The sequence below is a fragment of the Ailuropoda melanoleuca genome, chromosome 7 (genome assembly GCF_002007445.2).
Source record: "Ailuropoda melanoleuca isolate Jingjing chromosome 7, ASM200744v2, whole genome shotgun sequence".
Classification (NCBI taxonomy): Eukaryota; Metazoa; Chordata; class Mammalia; order Carnivora; family Ursidae; genus Ailuropoda; species Ailuropoda melanoleuca.
The window spans coordinates 10,519,161-10,544,024 of record NC_048224.1 but is presented as its reverse complement, the minus strand read 5'-3'; the positions used below and the strand labels follow the sequence as shown (position 1 = coordinate 10,544,024).

Genomic DNA, 24,864 nt, shown 5'->3' with positions numbered 1-24,864 from the left:
TAACTAGCTGTTTTGTGATGGTGGCCAATGCAGTAAGACCAGTGAATTCCAGGAGCATGGGCCCATTGACCCACCTCATTTGCTATGAAGTGAGTTCCTTGATTAGAAGCAATGCTGTGTGGAATACCATGATGGTGGGGAAGACATTGTGGAAGTCCACAGATGGTAGTTTGGGCAGAAGAATTGCTTGCAGGGAAGGCAAATCCATATCCAGAGTGAGTGCTTATCCCAGAAGGAACAAAATACTCTCTTCTATGGTGGAAACAGTGAGATGTAATCAGCCTCTCACCCAGTAGCTCGCTGATCACCCCCGGGGAATTGTGCCATATCAGGGACTTAGTGTTTGGTCTCTGCTGCTTGAAGTTTGGACACTCAATAGTGGCTGTCAGGTCAGCCTTGGTGAGTAGATGTCCATGTTGCTGAGCCCATGCATAACGTCCATACCTGCCACCATGGCACTGTGTTCATGAGCCCTCTGCAATGACAGAAGTGGCTGGGAAAAGAGGCTCATTGATATCTATAAAACAGTTCATTCTATTCACTGGTTATTAAAATCCTCCTCTGCTAAGGTCACCCTTTGGTGAGCATTCACATGGGACACAAAAATCTTCATCTGTTCTACCCAGAGAGGTCTATCCTCATATCTCTTCCCCAGACTTCCTTGTCACCTTATTCTAAACATGTTCCTTCCAAGTTTCTGACAATTCAGCCCATGAATCAATGCATCATCACATGTATCTGTTGACGGGTGAATGAATAAACCAGCTGTGGTACATTCATATACTGGGATGTTATTCAGCAATAAAAAGAAATAAACTATTGATACACACAACTTAGATGGATCTCAAGGGCATTATGCTAAGTGAAAGGAGCCAATCTCAAAAGGCTATATGCTCTGTGCTTCCATTTATATAACATTCCCAAAGTGACAAAATTATAGTGATGAAGAACAAATAAATAGTTGCAGGTCTTAGGGTTGGAAGGAGGATATGAGCACTAAGGAGCAACACGAGGAATATTCTATGTTGATGGACTAGCTCTGTATCCTAATTGTGGTGATGGTTATAGAATATTCATGTGTGATGGTATTCCATAAAACTACATCCCAAAAAAGTGAACATAAAAACTTGTGAAATCCATGTATGGCCTATATTTGAGTGAATAACATTGTTCCAATGTCATGTTCCTGATTTTGACGATGTGCTGTAGTTATGTAAGGTGCTATCATTCAGGGAATCCGAATAAAGAGCACTCAAGAACTCTCTATTCTACTTTTGCAACTTCTTATGAATGTTACACTATTTCAGAATAACAATTTATATAAAAATAAAGGAAAAAGAAAAGCTGGAATAAAAATGGCTTGGATATACTTTTCTTTTTCTAATTTGCTCCCATCACTGAATTAATGAGCAGTGTCAGAACTAGAACAATAAGGAAGAATGGAGAGGATTCCTTATAAGACAAAGGATGTTGGCAGGTGTCTAAGATAGGGAGCATACAATGGGAATTAAACTCCAGAGAAGAACTAGCCCCAAACCAAAGACATTTGTCAGGGCAACAGGAAGTTTTTTGTTTTTTGTTTTTTGTTTTTTTTGTACCCTCAGATTGAGTAGTAGTAACCTGAGATAAGATATTGAAGGTAAATACGAACTTCACTTATGTTTTTTAATTTTGTCTAATTAAATTTCAGCCCCAAATATGCTGTGAGTGCTTTAAGTAGGCTCAGGAGAGAAAAGTTGTATTTCTCCAGCGTCTGGAGTGGGGTGGGACATAAGCCAAGGGAAGTCTCCAGTACTGCTCTTCTAATAGCTCTGGGTCCCTCACTTCAGACTTAGGATTACCAAAGAGTGACATTTTCTTACTATAAACTATGAGTACAAGGATGCAGGAGGGCACCTTCTTTTTACTTATTCTCAGTGATGTTATCCTAGGAGAAAGGAAGACTAAATGGCAAAAAGGGCTGGGGTCAAAATTGTGGTATTATGGACCAGGTGTGTTGGTTTAAGAAGAAAGAAGAAAATTGAGGATTGGACTGTGGGGAGGAAATCCTTGTAGTGCCCACCATTCTGTAGTGAATGGGGAAAACAATCAAATGTATGTTTGCATGTTTAAGAATCAAAAGGTAAGCAAGAGGCTTTTTAAAAAATTGAAGTATAATTAACATAGAGTGTTATGCTAGTTTCAAGCGTACAATATAATGATTCAACAATTATGTACACTACTCAGCGTTTATCAGGATAAGTGTACTTTTAATCTCCTTTATCTGTTTCACCCATTCCCCACCTACCTCCTCTCTGGCAAACACCTGTTTATTCTCTGTGTTTAAGAGTCTGTTTTTTGTTTGTCTCTGTTTTTTCTCTATTTGTTCATTGTTTTGTTTTCTTAAATTCCACATATGAGTAAAATCATATGGTATTTTTTCTCTGCCTTATTTCACTAAGCATTATACTAGATCCATCCGTGTTGTTGCAAATGGCAAGATTTTGTTTTTATAGCTGAATAATATTCCATTATATATACATATGTGTATATATATGTATGGTGTGTGTGTATATACACACGCACACACACCCCATATCTTCTTTAAAAAAATATTTAATGAAATTTTAGCTTAGAGGCAAATAAAAAACCCAAAAACCAAAAAAAAAGCTTTTTAAAATTCTATTATGTTATATTAAATCACTGTTATACATTTCATATTAATACCAAGGGCAGTTACATGCACAGGTATGTAAGAATTAAAGATAGCAACACTTGTGGCCATTTATTTCATGAATCCTTCTGAACCCAGAAAATGAAGTGCTCTCTCAAAATGTCTCCTGGCACTCACTCCTTCTTTTTGGTTTTATTTGTGGCTATACATTTCTTATAGTAATTTTCACTTCGGACCATCTAAATCTAAGGATGATTTGTTTTGCTTGGAGAATTGCGCAAAATTTTGAGGATTGAGGAGTATTTCTTGGTTCTTCATTGTGTTCCATTGACCTATGTGTCTATTTCTCTGCCAACACCACACACTCTTGACTGGTGTATCTATATAATACATCTTGGAGTTGGGTAGAGTGATTTCTCCCACTTTATTCTTCCTTAAAAGTCTTTAGCTACTCTCATTCCTTTTCCTTTCCATACAATTTTTAGAAGAATCTTGTCTCTATTTTCAAAATATCTTGCTGTGATGTCGGTAGGAATTATATTAAACCTGTATTATTAATTTGGAGACAACTGTCATCTTTGCTGTACTATATTGAGTATCCCAATCCGTGCTCTCAGTATGTCTTCCTACTTATTTAATCTTCTTTCATCAGGGTTTGTAGTTTTCAGTATACAAGTCTTATACATGCTTTGTTAGATTTACACCTAAGTAATTCTTTTTATTTTTTTTTGAGCAAAGGTGAATTGTATTGTAAATTATCATTTCCACACATGTATTACTAGTTCACTAATGTATAGAAATACAACTGATTTTTGTATGTTGATCTCGTATCTTGAGGAGTCACTTATTAATAATCTAGGAGGTGTATGCATGTACGTATGGAAGAGATAGCTTTACTTCATCTTTTCTAACTTGTAAGCCTTTTATTTCCTTTCTTGCCTTACTATGCTGGCCAGGATTTTCAACATTATGTTGAATAAGAGTGGTGAGAGGAGATAGACATCCTTGCCTTTTCCCGATCTTAGGGGAAAGTGTTCAATCTTCCATCTCTAAGTATAACGTTAGCTGTAGGCTTTTTGTGATGGTTCTCATCAAACTGAGGAAGTTCTTAATTTTCTGAGTTGTTTTTTTTTTCTCTCATGCATGTGTGTTGAATTTTTTCAAATGTTTTTCTAAAATTTTATGATCATGTGAAATTTCTCCTTTGGGCTATTTACATGTCTTACATTGGTTTTTGAATACAGAATCAGCCTTGATTTTGTATCTTCTGACCAATGTCCCTCATAAACATCGATAATTCTAAACAGAATTTTAGAAAACTGTATTGGTTTTCTATTGCTGCAATCACAAATTACCACAAACTTAGCGACTTAAAAAGGCAAAAACTTATTCTCTTGTAGTTGTGGATCTGCAAAATCAGTTTCACTAGGCTAACGTCACGGTGTCAACAATGCTGTTTGTTTTTTTTTCCTGGAGGCTCTGGGGGAGAATCCATTTTCTTGCCTTTTTTGGTGTCCAAGGACTGCCTATAGTCTTTGGCCCCTGGCCCTTTTCCTCTACGCTGAAAGCTGCTGGGTAGCATCGTCAAATTTCTCTGTCCCTCTGCTTTTGTGGTAACGCTGTCTGACTCCTCTTGCCTCCTTCTTGGAAGACATCAGGCCCAGAGTATCCACGATAATCTCCCCACTCAAGATCCTCAGCTTAATCACGTTTGCAAAGTCCTTTTTGCCATAAACGGTAACAAATTCACAGGTTTCAGAAATTAGGAGGTAGACATCTTTGGAGGCCGTGTTTTAGCCTACCACGTTTTCTTTCTTTGGACTGTCCTTATTTGGTTTTGGTATCAGGGTAATAGTGTGCAGTCACATTTTTACCTTTGAAACAAAATTCTGCTGTGATGAGATACTACATTTTAAATTTTATAACTTCTTCTGAGTTGGGAATACATAATAACTGGTAATGTCAAGAGATAGGGCATTCCTTTAGCTCAGGTCAAATGTCCTCGTACAATAAACACGATGGTTTGCCACCGAGTTCAACAGATAGTCCACACTCCACTGTGCCCTAAAAAGTATGACATTTGATAGTCACTTTTCTCTTCTTATTTTGACATGATGGGTATGCACTGGTATTTTTTTTTTTAAGCACAATAGAGTAGTACTCGTGGCACTTGACAAGCTGTCAAGTTATAATTGTGTCATTGTGATTTGTAGCTAGCCAAGAACTAGTGCAAAGTGACCATAGCACCACATGTGGTCTGGGCCGCACACTCACCTGCACTACAATAGCTTGAAAGCAGCCATAAACAATACAAGAATAAATGAGCATCACTGTGTTCCAATAAAACTTTATTGATGGACATTAAAATTTGAATTTCATATAACTTTCACATGCTACAAAATATATTCTCCTTTTGTTTTAAACCATTTGATAATGTAAAAATTATTCTTAGCTTGTGGGACACACAAAAACAGGTAGCAGTCCAGATTTGGCTTGTGGGCCATAATTTGTCAACCACTGCCTTAATTTCAGGGGACCTATATTCTAAAGGGGGTGGGGAGGACAAATTAACAGGAAAATAAATACGTGAACAGGTAAAATAGATAATTTTCTGTGATAAAGGAAATTAAATAGTAAGATGGCCAGGGAATGTGTCTCTGAGGGAACAGGTAAGGTGATCCTGAATGAGGAGAAAAGTCATGATGAGACAGTCATGAGATAAGTTGAGTACAGAGTATTCCAGAAAAAGAATAGCAAGAGTAAAGGCTGGAGGCAGGCAGAAGTTTGGTGAATTAGAGGAACCTTTTCCTAAAAAGGTCACACGCGGCAGGAGCATGGTAAAAGGTGAAATGGGGTGAGAATATTTGGAAATCTAAAAAAGATGACATCATTGTTAAGAATTTAACTTTAAAGTTAAGAAATTAACTTTAATTAGTTGACCACAGCAGGAGTTATGCTAGACCTGATTTTAGACACTGGGTTTGTGGTCCCTTGCTAATTTAGAGGAGCACACCAAGTCTTGTGAACTTAAAAAAAGAAAGGGAGAGAAGGAGAAAATGTTTTTATTTTTGCCACATAGTTCTGGGAAAATACAGTATCTCCTATGTCATCCAGTACTTTGAGAACAGATAAAACTGGACCACACAATTTATTTCATTAAATGCTCATCCTTAAGATAATGATGCTTCACATTTTATATTTGCTTACAATACAAATGTGTTCTTCATTGTATTATTTAAAGCCTTTTATAGTGTTTTATGTCAATAGTCTAGTGTCTTTATAAAATTTAAAACATTAAACCCTCAGTTTACACCTTTTTCTTCCCATATTCAGACCAATTTGTGTGTCCAAGATTGTTCTAATTTCTTCAAATGCACTGGAAGGGAAATCATTTTTAAGTTCGCATTGATTTGTGGCAATATTTGTATTCAACAATCAAACGCTACACTATTTCCTTTTAAATGGCTATGTACTTAATTAGTTTCACTTGTTCAGCAATTAATTAGTGTCAGAGACTTCTTATTTTGGTATCGAACCCGACTATTGATAGTTGGAGCAGATACTGTATCAGGATGGTAATGCATGTTTTCCAGTCACACTGCACAAAAAGTTTTCACTTCTGGAAAAAAGTTCTTCATCTTAATATCATCTAATATCTTTCATAATTGTGAAATATCCTTCCACTAGTTTCTTTCTTTCATTTATTTTCTCCAGCACTGCTTCTAGTAAATAGGAGGCAAAAGGAAGCTGGAAGAGAAACACAGAAAAAAAGATGATCAAAACTCTATATTTTCTCCAGCTCAAAAACATACACTAAGTATCATTAAACCATTAGAACTCGGCTATCTGCAACTTTGCACCCATAATGGTACCCTACTGGGTCTCTTTTCAGCTGATCTTACCGGTTAGTGGGGGTAATTTTGTCTTTTATAATAAAAATGATAAAAGAGCAGAAGTAAAATGAAAAAAGATAAACGCCTTATTGAACAATTCATGGTTTACTGACCATGTTAATGATGTAATCTGCAATACAAGCAGCTAAGCCATTCGTCTTCAATCAGCTGATCAATAGCAGGTTATGGCCAACTCCAGGGCCCACAGGCCCACAGAAGTCGTACTGTATGCTCATTACTCATCAAAGAATGAGAGAGAACTATCAATACACTTGTCTGTGTTGGAGCCAAACACCTCGAGAGTTGTAGGGTAAAATTTCAGAGGGGAAAAAAATGGCAAAAGTATACCCATTGATTAAGTTGTTATAGAAAAGTTTGTTTGGCATATCAAAGTGTAATACACATGTTGCAAACTGCTGAGTTTCTGAAATGTAGAGTACATTTTTAAATTTCATAATTTATATAACTTTTCTGGTAAAGTTTCACTGTTCCCTCTGTTTCCCCGGGCTTCCGGGAGAACTCCAACCCATACAATGCATGTGTGTGCTGCAAGTAGGAGAAAATCTAAACCATTATCCAATTACTCGCACAGCTCCGCCAACTTGCTTCCATCTCCCGTCCAGTTCTCTAGTCTAACAGAAGAGGTTTCTAACAATTAAGAAGTTCATTACGTCACTTCTTGGAGTTGTCCTGTGGATTAGCCAGGGAAAGACTGCTTTTGTTTCCCTGATTGTGTTAGTTGGGAATGCTTGTCACGCCCAGTCCCCTTTCCTGCAGGGAAGTGGCATCAGGCCCTTTTTGGTGGTAGGATGACCACTGACAGCGTCCCCCATTGGCACCTGACCAAAGACTGAAGCCCTGGGTAGGAGTTGCCCAGCTGTGCTCAGCTAGGGTATTATAATTAGCTAAACCTAACAGAATGGCTCTTTTTTGAATCTGAATTGGGAGGAAAAGAGCAAAGATTGGCCAGTGGTAGTGAAACAACAGGTAAACAGATGACTTGGCCTAGGAAAGAAGCAAGACCAAAGCTGGTCCATAGCATTGCCTCAGATTCCAAGTTTCTAACTAAGATTCTAGTTAAACTTCTCTCTCATCTTTCTAACAAACTGCCTTCTCCTTAGGGCAGCCTAAGTCCACGCCAGGAGCTTCACACGTTGTCTTCCTTGAAACTTACCACTGAAGAAGTCGTAACATACCAAAATACCAAAATATCACATTTCTTCAGTTCTGAAGACAGACTTGAACAGAAAATCCACACACTTAAAAACAGCTTTTTCTCAGAAAAAAACCCAACCCTTCCACATAAATATATACATACTGTGTTGGCATTCAATGTCAGAAATACGAAAATGTGGGGAAAATGCATCTTAGATGGAAGGAAGAAGAATGTTAGACTTCCTTCTGCAAGATACTAAAAGCAAATCCTTACTTTGACAGATTGCCCTTCTGGGAGGCAGAAAGGGGTTTATTTGGCAAAACTGTCAGTCTTATAAATGAGGTAATTTAAATTCTCAGGGCATTAACAGTAGATGTTAAAGAAATGCACATACAAAAAAATAAGAAAACTATCAGGTAATTTTCTTTAATGTTGGCCATGGCTATCAGTACCATACACATTCCCATCAAAAAAGCAGACAAACAGGGGTGCCTGGGTGGCTCAGTCGGTTAAGCCTCTGACTCTTGATTTCAGCTCAAGTTGTGATCTCAGGGTTGTGGGAGGGAGACCCGCATGGAGTGAATCTGCTTGTCCCTCTCCCTCTGCTCCTTCCCACCCTCTCCTCAGGCTCCCGCACGCACTCTCTCTCTCAAATAAATAAATAAATAAATAAATAAATAAATAAATAAAACATTAAAAAATTATTAAAAAAAAGCAGACAAACAAGATGAGAATAACCTCCCGTTTCTTCCTGGCAGAAACAAAAGGTCATTTCCTAAAGCTGGTCAAGGAAAAAAAGGGTTCTATGACCAAATAAGTTTGGGAAACAAACCAAACTTTAAAAACTTCTTTGATTTTAGGATTTCTTAGAGGCTTTAAGATACTAACAGGCACTGTGTGTCTCCAAGAGGGCAATGCAATATCCTGTTTCTGAGTTCATTTGGTCCATGCTTTTCACATAGTCTATTTATCATTTGGAACAAGAAGTCAGTCCATGGAACGCACTTTGGGAAACATGCTGCTGCTGTAATTGCTTATGTAATGACGTCACCCAGTACTTTCATCAGGCCACATGTGCTGACATTCATCATCTTATTTGCATATCACATTTTCAAGTTAAAAATGAAACCTTATTATCTCGGGATCTGAACAGTTTTCAACATGTCATACACTCAGAAATTTTACTTCCTTTGCAAAAAATCTATCTCAAAGAATTTGTCTTGCAGGAAGCCTCCAAGGTGGAACAAGAGGTCCATTTACTAATTTACTACTGACAACTCACTTTATTCTCGTCCTCTGGCTCCCAATAAAACGTAAAGCCCCACAGTTAAGCACAACTGTTTGTCAATCCTGTTTTATTGGATTGTAAGCTTCTTTTAAGCTTTGTATGGAGGCTAACACATATGGATTTCAAAAGGCACTCAATCTTTTAATCACGATGCACCGTATGTGCACGTCTGTCTGCCCTGAAAATAGGTCAGAAGAATGTTATTACCTATCTAATATGAAATGAGAGTTCATATATCTTACAAGTTGGTTGGAGAGGTTTATTTTAATTCAACGGTTCTATTTCCTTTTTTATAAACCGATTCTGAATTTTTTCCTCTAAACACAGTGCTCACTGTACATGCTTTTTATGACTTGTTGCTCACTGGGAACTATAAGGCCGGCTCTCAAAGAGGCCTTTCAGAAGTTTTTTGTTTTTTTTTTTTAATATACAAGGATCAACTGCAATATTATAAAATATAAAATTAATGCAATTTTATAATAAGATCCTTAATAACTGAAACAAACTTAGAGGAAGTCTAAGGAAAAGTCAGAATTACAAAACACCTCAAATGATTTTAATAACCGAAAGGAACTGTTAACCAAAAAATTGTAAGCACATGTCCCTCCTACATTATTAATTGTTCCTTACTCATGGAGTAGACTCAATACATATTCAAATAATGAGTGTATTAGCGGTGCTGGATTTACAAATAGCCTTTCTTGCCAAGTTCACACTATCCACTTATTTGGCAAACTTCTTCCATAGACTTCACAGATAAAAACTTCTGCTTAGTCTAGGATGAAGTAATGAAAACTCTTGTTTTCTGAGAGTAGTTAAGAATGGCATTCTGAGTTCACTGGCTATTTTCGTCAACTGAGAGTAATCATTTTTATCATTTACAGATTATTATTAATTCTTAAATCTTATAAATTATAGTTAACCTGAAGACTAATGGAACAAAATTTAATCCACTGTGATTCAAGAGAGTTCTTCAAAATCCTATTGTACCAAACAAACCCGTTTTCAACCTACAGCTATAGACTGGGTACAGTTAAGACTCTCCTTAAATATGAAATGCCTGGAAAGTGCTTTAAAAATTCACACGGTCTGCTTGTTTGCCCTGTTTTTTGTTTTGGTTTTTTAATTGCAAAACGTCTTAAAAACATGAAGACCAGGAGACCTGAACTTTCTGCTACTTCAGTCTAGATTAGGTGCCGGTTCATTTTACACAGGGAGTTTAGCATCAATTAAAATCTCTCTACATGCATTCTGGAGGGAACTCCGTCAGACACAGAAAGCACAATGATCCTCTCACTGATAGGATTTTGGAGTTGGACTGAAGTGGCAAGCTGACTGGCCAAGAGCAAACTTTCTCACTTATCCCAGGAAATGTATCTGAAACAACAAACCCAAAAATCATGCTGCCTAGGGTTGCATTTTAGATGGCCTATGCCAGGGGCTCCGAAGTCCAGAAAGCCTGCATGTGTTCTTCCTTTCTCTTGCATAACACAGGAGAAGTGATACTCTTGGGTATGTCAATACAGAGTTCCACAAGCTTGACCTCTTCGACAGAGTGGGAAACACAGACAGGTGAGCAGAGATACCGTGTGACGTTTCTGTGGATGGAAATGTAACTAGGACATTGGAACAACTGAGTTTTGCTTGGTGCGTACTGTAGTCTTCAAAGCAGGTCTTCCTAGTCATTCGGGCTGTCCCTGCCACAAACAGTGATTTCTATCCCGGAGAAATTTCCCCAGATTTCACACAGACTTCAGCTTATCTTACATGTAAACACCTACAGATGTTCGCCTCTAGGAACTGGTGTGTCGCTGACACAATCTCAAATTTGTCCCTCACGCTTACAAATTGTGGTTTCATTTAGAGGTGTTTCTGTATAAAGGTAAGATATAAATGATGGCTGGAGATGTTTGAGAGCAACATTGGAAAGAAAAACAAAGCCTCAAGTCCGTGACTATAAAACATATAGGTAACTTAAAGCATAAGCACTAATTGGAATGTGCTCTTAACAATAGAAAATGGAAAATTTTTGTGTTAAAAGAAGAAAAATGAAATAAGGGTAACTTTTTAAATCTAAGGGGCAAATGAACATTTTCACCATTTTCATTCTTGTTCTGGGTTTGAAAACTATTATCAAGAAGATACTGCTTTTAAAACACAAACTGACTTTAACCTCGCTTCAGTCATCCTGAAAATAAAGATGTTAAATTTTATGTTGTATACCTGCTTTTACTGGAAACATGAAAGAAGGTTTAACATTGTTAAATTAAAAAAAAAATCCCAGGAAAGCTTTGAATGGAAAATTTTGAATTCCTGCTATTTCAGCTAGATGCAAGAAATCTGTGCGGGTGGCTGAGTGTGTGGGTTGATGTGTGTGAGCAAGGGTGAGTGTGTGAGCATGCACACACGTGCATGCATGCGTGCATGCATGTGTTGTAAGTGCAACAGAGTAGATGTGTTCAGAGTTCTAAGGAGAAACTTTTAGTTAACCTTCAGGCCGGAAGGTACTCTATTTACAAAAGCCAGGGAGATTTATAAAACCCTTCTCACTGCCATGTTGCAAGGATTCTGTAGAAAGTAAGCATATTTTGCAGAGAGGGCACTGGGGAAAGAGCCATTTTAAATTTCACCATTTGCAAGATCTGAAGGAACTAATAGGAACAGGGATATTTAAAGCTAAAGAAAAACCACTGATTAAGTTTCGTACTTTAAATTCACAACAGCTGAAGGCAGAAGGAATTTTTGATACAGTCCCAATGCAAGAATATGATCTCCAAAAAGTGGACTAAAATGGACTGAATGAAATGCAGAAAAGGATGAGCAAATAACAAAGAACAGGGCAACAACACAACGAAATCAAAAAACATTTTCCAGCCATTTCTGGCTCAAGCTTTTTTTTTTTTTTTTTTTTTTTAAAGATTTTATTTATTTATTCGACAGAGATAGAGACAGCCAGCGAGAGAGGGAACACAAGCAGGGGGAGCGGGAGAGGAAGAAGCAGGCTCATAGCAGAGGAGCCTGATGTGGGGCTCGAACCCATAACACCGGGATCACGCCCTGAGCCGAAGGCAGACGCTTAACCGCTGTGCCACCCAGGCGCCCCCTGGCTCAAGCTTTTTATACAAATCCTAGTAAAGAACCATATTGTGTTTATAAGTGTATATTGCTTTGTCCAAGTATACATATTTTAATATATATACCCATAATTCTGTTCAAGTTGTTTAATAAATTTCACAGTTGATCCATTTTAACTCTTTAATTATTGTCCTCCACCCCCAGAAATTTAAGCTCCATGAAGGCAGTAATTTCTGTCTCCACTTCTGTACCCCAAACCTGAAACATCTCCTGGTACGTAGGGGGTACTTAGTATAGGATTTTTGAAAGGATTCCATAGCATAGGTTCAGTTTTATCTCCTCTAATTCCCTCCATTGCCTTTTCAAGTCCCAATCAAAAAGGACTGTTTCACGTATTTTTAAGGCCTGAAAACAAAGCTAAATGACCTCAATTACTAATTTTAATTTTGAGGGTCAGAATGGGCAGAACAAATATACAGCTGTCTCTTAGAGGGCAGAGTACAAACCACTCCTAGTTTGAATATATGAGAAGGTAATATTGACATCTCCTTCTGTGCCTAGTGAAAGGAAACGAATTAAATAAGAAACAAAATAGTTTATCTCATTTATTCATAAGTATGGCCAATAGACAGAAATTCAAATTCAAAGGCTTTTAAAAAGGCGATCTCTGCTAATTAATGGTGGAAGAAATGGCACACGTGATATAAGAAATCTACTGAACTTACTTCTAAATGTATTCTTTTTTTTCTCTTTCAATATCAAGGAGAGCATTTTTTTTTGTTTTGTTTTTTTGTTTTATCCTTTTTAAAAAAAATTTTTTTATTATATTATGTTAGTCACCGTATAGTACATCCCCGGTTTCCGATGTAAAGTTCGATGATTCATTAGTTGCCGTATAACACCCAGTGCACCATGCAATACGTGCCCAAGGAGAGCATTTTTTAAATGGAGATGCAGATCACATAACACAAAATTCACCATTTTAAAGTATATAATTCACTGGTTTTTAGTATATTCACAAGGTTGTGCGACTATCACCACTATCTCATTCCAGAACATTTTCATCACTCTCAGAAGAAACCCTGTACCCATTAGCAGCCCCTCCCCATCTCCCCAGCCCCCCATCCCCTGGCAACTACTAATCTACTTTCTGTGTTTATAGATCTGCCCATTCTGGACGTTCCATATGAATGCAATCAGACTATATGTGGCTTTTGTCTACGGCTTCTTCACATAGCATAAGAGTTAAAGGTTCTTCCGTGTTGTAGCACGTATCAATCCTTCATTCCATTTTATGGCTGAATAATAAACAGCCCATGTTTATTTGCCACATTTTGTTAATCTATTCATCAGTTGATGTACCTTTGGGTTGTTTCTACTTTTGAGGTATTAGGAATAACGCCACTGTGAACATTCATGTAGGAATTTTTTTTTTTTTTTTTTTTTGGAGATGTGTTTTCATTTATTGTGGGCATCGACCTAGGGGATGAAACTGCTGGGCTATATAATCTCTGTCCTTAACTTTCTGAAGAGCTGACAGACTGTTTCACAGGACTGGCATCATTTTACATTCCCAGCAGCAACACATGAGGCGAGGGTTCCAGTTTCTCCCCATCCTCACCAACCCTTGGTGTTGTCTGTCTTTTTCATTATAGCCATCCTACCAGGGGTGAAGCAGTGTCTCATTGTGGGTTTTGGTTTGCATTTCCCTAATGGTTGATGCTGTTGAGCACCTTTTCATGTGCTTATTAGCTATTAGTTTATCTTCTTGCAGAAATGTCTATTCAAATCAGTTTCTTTGCTTTTTGTTGTTGAGTTGTAAGTGGTTCGGTTTCACTGAGAAGAGCCAGATAGAAGGCTAGCCTGAATTAATGAAAACTCGTGAGTCCTTGAATATTGTTAAAGGGATGCGCCTACTAAATTTTCTATGGCTTCTGTACTGGCACGTACTCCCTACCAAATCTGATCTACGTCTTTGGGTCTCTCAAACTCTTAAAGGTATCATCATTTGTCTCTTTACGTAGTGTATTAAACTCACCCATCTATGGTTTCTGCTTTCTGACTTCACCTTATCTCATTACTGCTATTGATTCAATCACTGTAACGTGGATCACATCTATCTCACTCTTTCTCTTTTTATGGCGAGGGCACATGCTGGCCCTCATTACCCTCTGCCTCAACTATCTTCCTGCTCCCCGTCTCTCTCCCTCCAAACCTGCTGTTTGCCGATCTCAGGTATTTGTTCTAAAGCACAACCCTCATCATATACCTTTCCTGCTCAAAAGCTTTCCTAGTTTGGTCCCAGCCTACTTTTTCTAACTCTGTTTTTTCCCTCCACTCCTTAAACTATAAAAAAACTAATTTTGAAGGGTTCCCCCATCCTATTGTAATCATTAACTTGCTTGTTTGTCTCTGTCATAAATGATGTTTTTAAAAACGTAATAATGTTAAAGAGGAATTACTCCAAGTAAAAATATTCAAAGAAATTAAAAGGCAACTGTACCATAAAAAAATGACAATAGATATTAGATTTCTTTAAGTGTAATTTTTATTGCTATTGATCTGTGGGATAAAGGTTAGGTGCCAATAAAGATTAAATGTATAAATTTATCAATCGTATCAGGGCCATTTGCAGGAATGAGGACATATCCTTGCATTCTGTATTAAACATAGGAAAGTTAAGGCTGTAGACCTTTTAGTTCCCAGGGAATCCGGCTAACAGACAGCAGTAGGCATTATACTCTTATACTCGAGTCCGACGTCACCACATCGGCAGAGCAGCTTTTCATTTTGGGGTAAATGTCGTTATCGATACAAATTTTCATCCAATGAATGCAGAGAAAAATTTCTTTGCAAGAAAATAATTTTGTGGCCTAATCCTTAAACCAAAGCTAAAACCACAGAGCCAGACTGACTCCTCGGATCTGAGAATTCCCTTATACACAGCACCCAAAGCAGAGGGAGGGCGTAAAAGAGAGGTTTTCCGACAATTTGATCTTATCTTCAAAATATTTTAAGAATCAAATATCAATATTGTAATTGTCTTTCTCTGCTTGACTTATTTCGCTTATTGCATGGTGCACTGGGTGTTATACGCAAGTAATGAATCATGGAACTTTACATCAAAAACTAGGGATGTACTGTATGGTGACTAACATAATATAATAAAAAATATTATTATTAAAAATATCAATATTGAATTAATTCGTTTTTTAAGGAAAGGTGTGCAATTATCCCACAGCTTGATGATCGTGTAACCCAGACACACGGGACTGTATGTCTTACTCAATGGATGTAGGAAGGAACACACACACTTCTGTCCACATGATCCTGTGAGCGTCACTTAGGCTCTCACCAAACTGGTGGACAAAGAAAACCTCTTCTACAATTCAGGACAAATGTAATTGCTGGAACTGAGACAGAAGAAAAGTAGGCTAAAAAAAAAAAGAGAGATGTTTTCTATTTTATAGATTTTTCTCCTGGGTGTAATTATGAAGTGACATCCAAGTGCAACCAATGAAGTCCCTGTTTTTTTCTCACAAAATTCAAAGACATCAGCAAAACCACCTATGTCAGTAATAAAAATAAAAAGTCTTTGACTTTTTAAATGTTTTCATACTGTCACAGTGGAATAAAATTAGCTTGAAAAATGATCTAAAGGCCCACAATGCAGTTCATTATGTAGAACAGCAACAGCAGAGCCTTCCCGGTGTTCATAAAGGCCGCTCCATTAAATTTACCTCCAGTCAATAATTAGGAGTCCACAAATAAACCCGGGCAATTAAATCAATACTGCCAGGCAATTATATTCCAGAGTCCAGGCTCAGTGGCACAAAAAGGCACTACATCAAACTGTAGTATTAAGCGGTCTAATGCCATTTTCAACAGGATTTTTTTGCACTAACTAAACAGAACAAGCACGCACCCAGATAATGCGGAATGTGCGTGTGCTCGTCTACACAGGTATGTGAAAAGTCAGGGCTGGCTGGTGTCAATATCGCTTTTGTGAAATTTAATAAAGATGTACACATGCGGACGTATGATTTTTATGTTCATAACTGATAACAGAAGTTCCAGATTAAAGGGTCATACTTACAAGTTGAACATTAAAAAAATTCATTCAGAAGTTTCTTTTTATCATTTTCAAGCTTAAAATATAACCCATTGCAATCATTACTGAACTCCTTTGATGTGCCGGGCACGGGGCTGGGTGTGGGGTGTGCAACATAATTAAGAAATGGCCTTTCTTCTCAAAAGCAAGTTGTCCCCATAGAAGACTCTGTCCAGCGTCTGCATGTCTGCACTTGAACAACTTTAAGCCAAAGATTGCCAAACACCTTCTGTTATTATTGAAGTGATTCCTGATAATGTTTCAAAGATGTATAAAACTGATACTAAGAATATCAGTAGCTCATATATGATTTTACTTGTCTTTGACTTTCCCAAAAGGATAGATACTGCTGTTTGTTAATATAAATGTAAAATAACTGCATTTAAATCTGCTTTTATTTTTAATCTTTACACAGAAACACGATGACTTTCCAAAACTTACAGGACAATAATAATTTTTTTTCTTTTTTGAAAAACATGTGTTAGCTCTTTTAATTCTTGGTTCATTTCTAAAAGAGACAATTAGGTTGAGCCAAAAGAACTGTAATGAAAAAGTTTTCGAATACATTATGTGCTGTCGGTGATGTCAAAACAAAAGCCGGCTATGACTAGAAAGGCAGGGCTCTCACCTGCCAATAAACTGCCCTTGATCACTTACAAGAGGGGCACATCCCAGCAGACTCTATGTGTATTAAAAAAATACTTGAAAGGAAAGAAAAAGTATCACACAGGTCACAGCAGCAGTCTCAATGGACCCCTCAGGGATTTCAACTCGTCTCGGCCTTGTCATCCTCTATGCAGCTTTCCACTCGGCCCAGAAAATGTCGATAGGAAAATGTTTGAGGGGCCTCTGGTGGAAATTTTTTCATTCTTTCTGCATTGACAGGATGCCAAATCAATATTTACTTCCCACTAACAAGCTGCTCGAGGTCTCAGTAGAAAATATTGTAGAGAATGCAGGAAGACACAGTAATAAACAGCTGTCTGGCTGTGAGGAAAACATGAATTGACTGGAAACAGGTCCATAGTAAAAGGTCACTGAAACCCATGAACTCCTCAGGTGTCCATATCAACTACCAACTTTAAAGACACATAATAAAGAATCTCTTTTCCTAAGAGGGCTGAGAGAATGGATCCTTTTCAGTGTAGCAAGCCTAGAGGTTGACTCAATAATTTAATTAATGCATTTGCTAAGACCTGTGTCGGCTCTTCCCAAGGCATTTGTTTCATTTGTTAAGTCCACAAGTACAAATAGAGGGTTAACTTTCCTGTCTACTTATTGGAATACTTCTTTACCTAACAGAAGTAAATGATGTGGTAAGTGTTTACAAAAAGTTAGACATTGAGGAAAAGTGTAAGGCTTGGGATATTTTTTTTTTTTTAGATGTTTTTAGAGATGAAGCAGAAAAATGAAATACCTGTCCTTCAAGAAGTTTCTGAATGTACAACAGCCATTCTCGGTCATTCTCAGCATCTATCCTTGTCCTTTCTATGTCCTAAAGGAAGAAAATCAAAAGACCGGTGTTAATTGCATTTACAATGAACTTGACCATACTGTTAGATACCGAATAAATTTAAAGAGATTCAGTAAAGGATTCAGTAAAGACCAGCCTGTCCTTCCAAAGTAGGGAATTGGCAAATCTGTGCTCTTAATATTTAATTTATAAATACTGGCACGTGGGAGATAAAGCTGTATTTCTCTATTTCACAATACAACTCAAGAATATTTTATTTCTGCCTTCACAGTGGAGCTCAAGGTAGGGACAGAGGTGGTGCCAAAAGCAATTAAAAAAGTGAAAAATAAGACAAAGCTGTATAAAAGAATCATTTACAAGTGACACTTGTAAGATAACATAAAACCTTACATTAATTTAAAAATCTGACTTGTCAATAGATAATTAAGGAGTAACTGCTACAATTGCAAACAAAACAGGACATGGCATGGCTCCAATGTTTAAAGGCTTATTTTAAACATCCAATAACTAACTGACAGGCAAGGGAGGTTTCTACTTCAAGTAGAAGTAAGCCCCTAAATATTTTCAACTCCTCAATGATCAAGGTAAAATATTTCTGAGAGTATAATGTATTCATATATGCAGTGGATTATTCAGTTAAAATCATGATTCAGCTTACAAAAAAGGGAAGGGTTTGGAAAATGAACAATTGTGGAAATTTACTGGATGCCAGGTCCTGGGCGAGGCACTTTCGTAGGTTATCATTGTTTTTATATGAATTTACTAGAGTTCAATGTGGTTATAGAATATAAGTCAGCTGGTTTGGGCTCTGCTTGGACAAGTCTGTCAACTCTCTCGACCTCTGAAAAGATGCAGGGATCTGTCTAACTAAGCCCTGATCTATAATTAAATCTAGTAAATGTATCAAGGTGCACAGGTCCTTCTCAGAACAGTGTGATTTCTACGGGAGTCCTTTTTCTTCCAGGAGGATGTCCACTGAAGGTTGGGTGATATGCATTTCATAGTGCTGTATATTCTGGCTCTAGAATGTATCTGCCCAGAGGCTGGGGTGCCCTTTCTCCAGAGAAATGTGCCAGCTACTCTTTGGGACTACAGAGAGAGATCTCCTCATTCATATACCCGAAGGGGGCAACTAATCTGTAAGCCCAGAGAGGGCATCTCTTGAGACCACCCAAAGCTGATGGGCCTATCTTCTAGACTATGTATCTACACACATGTGCACACACACATATACACACGAGGGATTCTGGTAGTCTACTTGTTTTAAAACTCTTAGGGAACAGTGGAGGACTCAACCCTAATTTTTTGTTAGGATTCTCACTATCAATCAATACGTTTTAATTAAGCGTCTATAGTAAGTATAGTTAATACCCTTGCCAGAGACACTATCATTTCCTTTGTGTCTTACATGTGATACTGTATTTGATAATGCTCTTGTACTTCGAAGTTCAGAGCTCACAAAGTGAATTCAAAGTGTAGAAAGTCATGGGCATTGTAGCTTGGGTGCTGAAAATAGGAAACAGAGAGTTCACTATCCTATTCACCCATGGGATGAAAACCATCTCTGCAGGATTCCTTTGACCTCTTTTCTAAGAATTCTTGGCAGTTTAAAAACCTTTGCAAATTGTAGATCTGCTCTACACCAGAAGTTTTTCTGTTTTATTTTCTCCAGAAGTTTTTGGAGCAGCTAATTGGGGGCTGAAGGATGTTCTCACACAAACATTTAAGTCTATCATTTTACTTATTCATTGAGCAAATATTTATTGGGAAGCTACCACCGCCATCATCTCTTTAATGTTTCTAAACAACCAAATCTAATATTCATGTATCAAAGTTCAGAGACTTAATGGGAGAACAGGATTAAGTATCACCCTCAGGTTTCACAGAAGACGGTACACAGGATGAGATCCTGCTATCTAAAAGGTCATTAACTATGTGAAAAATGCACTGGCCTCCCCAGGAGGTAGAGAGCTGCTACTGAGGACCCATATCTATATGCACATAAATTCACTCAGACAGGAGGACTTTACCCAACTTAAAGCCATAAATATATTTTTTTTCTTTAACTTGATCAGCAATAATTTTGAATTTAGCTAGGAAAGCTAGATTTACTACTTTTGCTCATCTAAGAGGAAAAGTCCTCAAATCAATGATGACCCACCTTAACTGAATCCATTCAAATTGGTTTAATTAAAAATACTAGCTTACAAGATATATGATTAACTAAATTAAAGAAAATAGAAGAGACAGGAAAGGACTTGAATAACTGACCTGAATAACAAACACGCAGTTCTAAAGGTTTTATGTACTGGCTTATTTCTGTATCATACAGTGAAATTTCTCTAAATGTTTTCTGAGTTGGCTAATAGCCCTGATGTAACTTTCATGCGTACATTACTAAGCTGACCTTCATTAATATTATCTCGAAGAGGAAACTCTAAGAATTATAATACAAATAAAAGTATGTGCTTAAATTCAATGTGTTAAAAGCCCTTTATCAATAAATATTTAAATGATCTTACCATTTCATCTTCTGTATCCATTATTTCCTCTAGATCTGACCGTGAAATGTTCAGGATTGAAGCTGCCAAGGTCTGGACTTTATGGGCTGAGGTTTTGCGAGCATCCCTGTTTTTTCGCATTTTTTGAAACTCTTTAATTTGTTGCCTTATCTCATGGACATCACTTTGTAACTCTTTAACCAAAGCCTGCAGCACATTGGAAAGAACGTGGGCTCATATGGAGTCATAAATGAAGACAAAGCAGTCACAACATAACAATGTGAAGACAGCAGCAAATCACTGCATATTAGCATTACTCTGATTTTATTTATTTTGCAACACAGTGGATTGCTCTTTACTTATTGTCTGCATGTAATAAAATCTCTCTTAGATGCACATTTAACTAACTTGCTGGATTAACCAAACTCTCCAATCTCTCTTTCAGATTTACCAGCTGATATCCTGGTTGGCGGATGCTGGAAGCAGGCAGGCAACTCTTCGTCATGCCAGAGCACAGCCACTCCTGCCCACTGAGCTGATGACAACTGTCATTTCTCTTTATTCCTAAATGTGTATGTTCATTGTAATAGGTTAATTACATGATTAATTTACTTATTACATAAGCTCATGAAAAATGGTTACAGAAAGAAAGTTGTTTCTATTTTATTAAACCTGGATCAGAAATGCTTTGCAAGGGCTTGATAAAGTTGGGTAAACATGTAATTAAATTATGTGTGGGCAAGGTAACAATAAAGGTCGAAAAAATTAAAAATCTAGGACTGCTTCACAGTCTTTAAGTTCTCCCTTTGAGAAATGAGTCAATGCTGGTCCATACCATGCCAACGCATGCATAAGAAAAGGACAGCCCTTACTCTGCGTGGACAGAGCTCTGGACCTAGATGCCTAGCTTTGTGATCTAAGAGCAGGTTTGTTAGATGTTTGAGCTATTTTTCGATCTTTTGCCAGCTCAAGCAATGTTGCAATAAATAACAGTACTCATGTACACATTTTGCATCTCTAGGATATATCCCTAGAAATGAAATTGCTGGACCAAAGGATCTAAGTGTAATTTTGAAAGCTGTTACTTAATCTTCCTCCTCTCCAAGATAGTACTGAGATACAACTCCACGAAGAACATATGAAAGTACTTGCTTCTCCACACCATTAGCAAAACACCAATCTGGGATTTCACTGTAGTTTGTTTTTTCACTGTATTTTTAAATTTCATTTCTCTTATTAAAAAAAAGGTGAACATCAACCTTAAGAGATAATTGTATTTCTTTTGTCATTTTTTCTATTTTTTTAGTGATTTATAGGAGTTGTTTATATATTTGTCTATTGTACATATCTAAGTTGTTTCATACTTGTATTTTTCTTTTGACAGTAATTAGTCTTTCATGCCAAGGGAAAAATATTTCTTTTCTTTTTTTTTACGATTTTATTTATTATTTATCTGTCAGAGAGAGAAAACACACAAGTGGGGGGACAGCAGGCAGAGGGAGAAGCAGGCTCCCTGCTGAGCAAGGAGCCCGATGCAGGGCTCGATCCCAGGACCCTGGGATCATGACCTAAGCTGAAGGCAGATGCTTAACCGACTGAGCCACCCAGCACCCTGGAAAAAAAAATTTCTTATTTTTTGTATACTCAATGATTCTTTTTCTTTCTTTCCCACTCTTGAATTTTGTGTGATACTCAAAAAGCATTCTCCACAATGAGATATATATATATATATATATATATATATATATACACAAATGCATTTTCTTTTTTTTTTTTAAATATTTTATTTATTTATTTGACAGAGATAGAGACAGCCAGCGAGAGAGGGAACACAAGCAGGGGGAGTGGGAGAAGAAGACGCAGGCTCATAGCGGAGGAGCCTGATGTGGGGTTCGATCCCATGATGCCGGGATCACACCCTGAGCCGAAGGCAGACGCCCAACGACTGTGCCACCTAGGCACCCCTATAAATGCATTTTCTAACCATGGTTCTTTTCTGCTACTTTTAAGTTTTTATTTTTCATTTTTGTATTTTTTACCCATTTGTCATCATTGAGAAATTATTACATAAAATCATACTCAGTCATCCCACAAGCATTTATTAGAAAGTTCAACTTGGTGCAACTGGGTGGCACAGTCAGTTAAGCTCTGACTCTTGGCTTCGGCTCAGGTCATGACTTCAGGATAGTGAGATCGAGCCCCGCGTCAGGCTCCAAGCCCAGCACAGAGTCTGCTTAAGATTCTCGCTCCCTCTCCCTCTGCCCCTCCCCGCCCCACTCCCTCTGTCTCTCTCTCAAACAAAATAAATTATAAAAAAAAAAAAAGTTCACCTTTCTCCCACTGATCTCCTATGTGTTTAGGTCAGTGTCTGGACTTTCTGTTCTGTCCTCTCTCTCTTTTTATTAGTGAAGCTTTATAACATATTTAAACTAGAAAGGCTTTATAATATATCTGGCAAGGCTAGTTCCCTCCTACCACCCTCCTTTTTCAGGTTTTTCTTGGTAATTTTTGCTTGTTTTATTTTTCATATGAACTTCCATAGGAACCTTGTCTAGTCTCCCTCCTCCTAAAAAACAGATCTTACCGGTAATTTTATTTCAATCACGTTAAATTTCATTTGGGTCAGGGTAACCTTTTAGCATGTTGAGTCTTCCTAATTGAAGACCATGGTGTTCCCTTCCAATTAAGTCTTATCTGTGTTTCTTAGGATCATTTCGAAGTTTTCTCTTTCTCGCTTATTTCTCTTGCTAGCTTATTTACTTGTTGGAGGGAAATTATTGTTGAATTACAGGTTCAATATTTGTTCTGTGTCATTATTTGTTTTCTTCCTTGAAGACTCCGATTATACATATGTTGAATCTCTGTCATTTGCTTCATAAATCCTTTTGCCCCAATATGCTTTATTTTCTAATTGAGGCATAATTATATTGAAATAGTGCACACATTTTAAGGGCTTAGTTTAATGAGCTTTGACAGCTTATGCATGTCTGGAGCCACTACCCTGCTCAAGATATAGAAATTCTTCATATTCCAGAAATTTCTCTGATGTCCCTTCCGAGGCCATTCCTCCCACACCCAAACAGCAATTGTTGACACACATATATTCTTATGAGACCAGCAACATACATACTTCCTGAGATAATTTCTTGTCTTTTACTTCATTGCTTTGCCTGCCACCTTGCTTCCATCTGCTCCTATGTCTCATCATCTTTTTCCTACATTCTTACATTTAATTCCACCTTAAACATGTACTTTTTGGAGGAAATTATTTCATTAATATTTCAAATTCACACTAAAATTTTTCATCTGCTCTGTAGCAATTTGTCTGTGGTGAAACTTATTTTTCTGCCACTTACTTTTTCTGTTTTCCTCCATTCTTATTCTAGTACATTTGCATAGATACTGTGTTGGTTCATATCTCTGGACTCATTTTTGAAGGAGAAGATTTTTTCCTAGATCACCTATTTATAGAAAGTTACACAGCAGACGGGCCTGTGGTATGTTCCAGGCTAGTGAAATTTTGAAAACGACTTTAATTTTTTTTTTATGAATTCCATTTGCCAGGTTATGTTTGTTATGGTTTGCTTGCCTTTTTTTTTTGTTTGTTTTTGTTTTGTTTTGTTTTACAATGTAAGGAATCTCTTTTCTCGACTGCTATGAGAAAAGCTGCCTGCTTCAGATATTCCTTGTCTCTTTCATTCTTCATTAAGCCCTATATCCTTATGGAATCAAATCAGTTTGAGGATGGTTATCACAAACCACTGCAGACCTGTTCCATTGTTGCAAATAGTGGATGTTGGATTTGTACCTCATGTGAACTTCCATCTTCTAAAAGGTCTTGATCTTTCGGAGGTCTGTAGGACCTAAGTCTTCTTTTCATGGTGTCTTATTTCTGTGTCCTTCTGCATGCTTTCACCAACCGTACCTGTTTTTCACTCTTCTTCCAAGTCTTTTGAAATACAGTTTTAGTTCTGACCTACGCTGACTGTGAAAAGGAGTTGAATTTTTGTTTCTCATTCTTGTCTGCTGCTTGATTCCGGGTGTGTGTGTGTGTGTGTGTGATGATTTTACCCCACTAAAATTAAGACAGAATTTTCCAAAATCCATTTTCCACTAATATTTCCAGTTCTTGACTATTATGAATGAAACTGCTATATATTTTGCTGTACACATTTTGTGTGTATGTTTGTACATGTTTTCATTTCTCTTGGATAAATACCTAGAAGTAGAATTGCTGAGTCATAAGGTAGGTGAATGTTTCATATATTAGAACTTTTAGAGATTTCCACCAAAATTTGCACCACCAACAGTGGATAGAAATTCTCCATTCTCCACATTCATTCCAACATTGGGTGGCTTACATGTCTTCTCTTGAATTTATTTAAAGAATTTTTTAATGCTATTATAAGTTGAAAATAGTCTATTTCATTTTCCAGTTGTTTACTGCTAATATATAAAACATACATTTGATTTTCGTACTTTGACCTTATGTCTCATGAAATGGCTAAACTCTCTTGTTAATACTAGTAGCTGTTTTTTAAATCTTTAGGATTATCTAGGTAAAGAATCATGTCTCATCCAGCGAAATGCAAATCAAAACCACAATAATTAGTTACTTACAAAGCTAGTATGAATGTTAAAAAACAAAAGTAGTAAAAATAGCTATGATTACAACAATTAGTTAAGGGATACAAAGATAAAAAGATGTAAAAT

At 37.1% G+C, this 24,864-nt stretch overlaps 1 protein-coding gene across 4 annotated transcripts in view; it reads right to left on the bottom strand.

Moving 5' to 3' along the window:
* Nucleotides 1-4,990: 4,990 nt before the first annotated feature.
* CNTLN (centlein) overlaps nt 4,991-24,864 on the bottom strand; it is a 290,333-nt gene continuing 270,459 nt past the window's right edge. For all 4 annotated transcript variants that reach the window (XM_034663956.1, XM_034663954.1, XM_034663953.1 and 1 more), the window contains 3 exons: nt 20,173-20,358; nt 17,594-17,671; nt 4,991-6,400 (listed from right to left, as the gene is read on the bottom strand). In XM_034663956.1, coding sequence (XP_034519847.1) covers nt 6,299-6,400; nt 17,594-17,671; nt 20,173-20,358 — 366 coding nt within the window. In that variant the 3' untranslated portion in view covers nt 4,991-6,298. The remainder of the gene's footprint in view (nt 6,401-17,593; nt 17,672-20,172; nt 20,359-24,864) is intronic.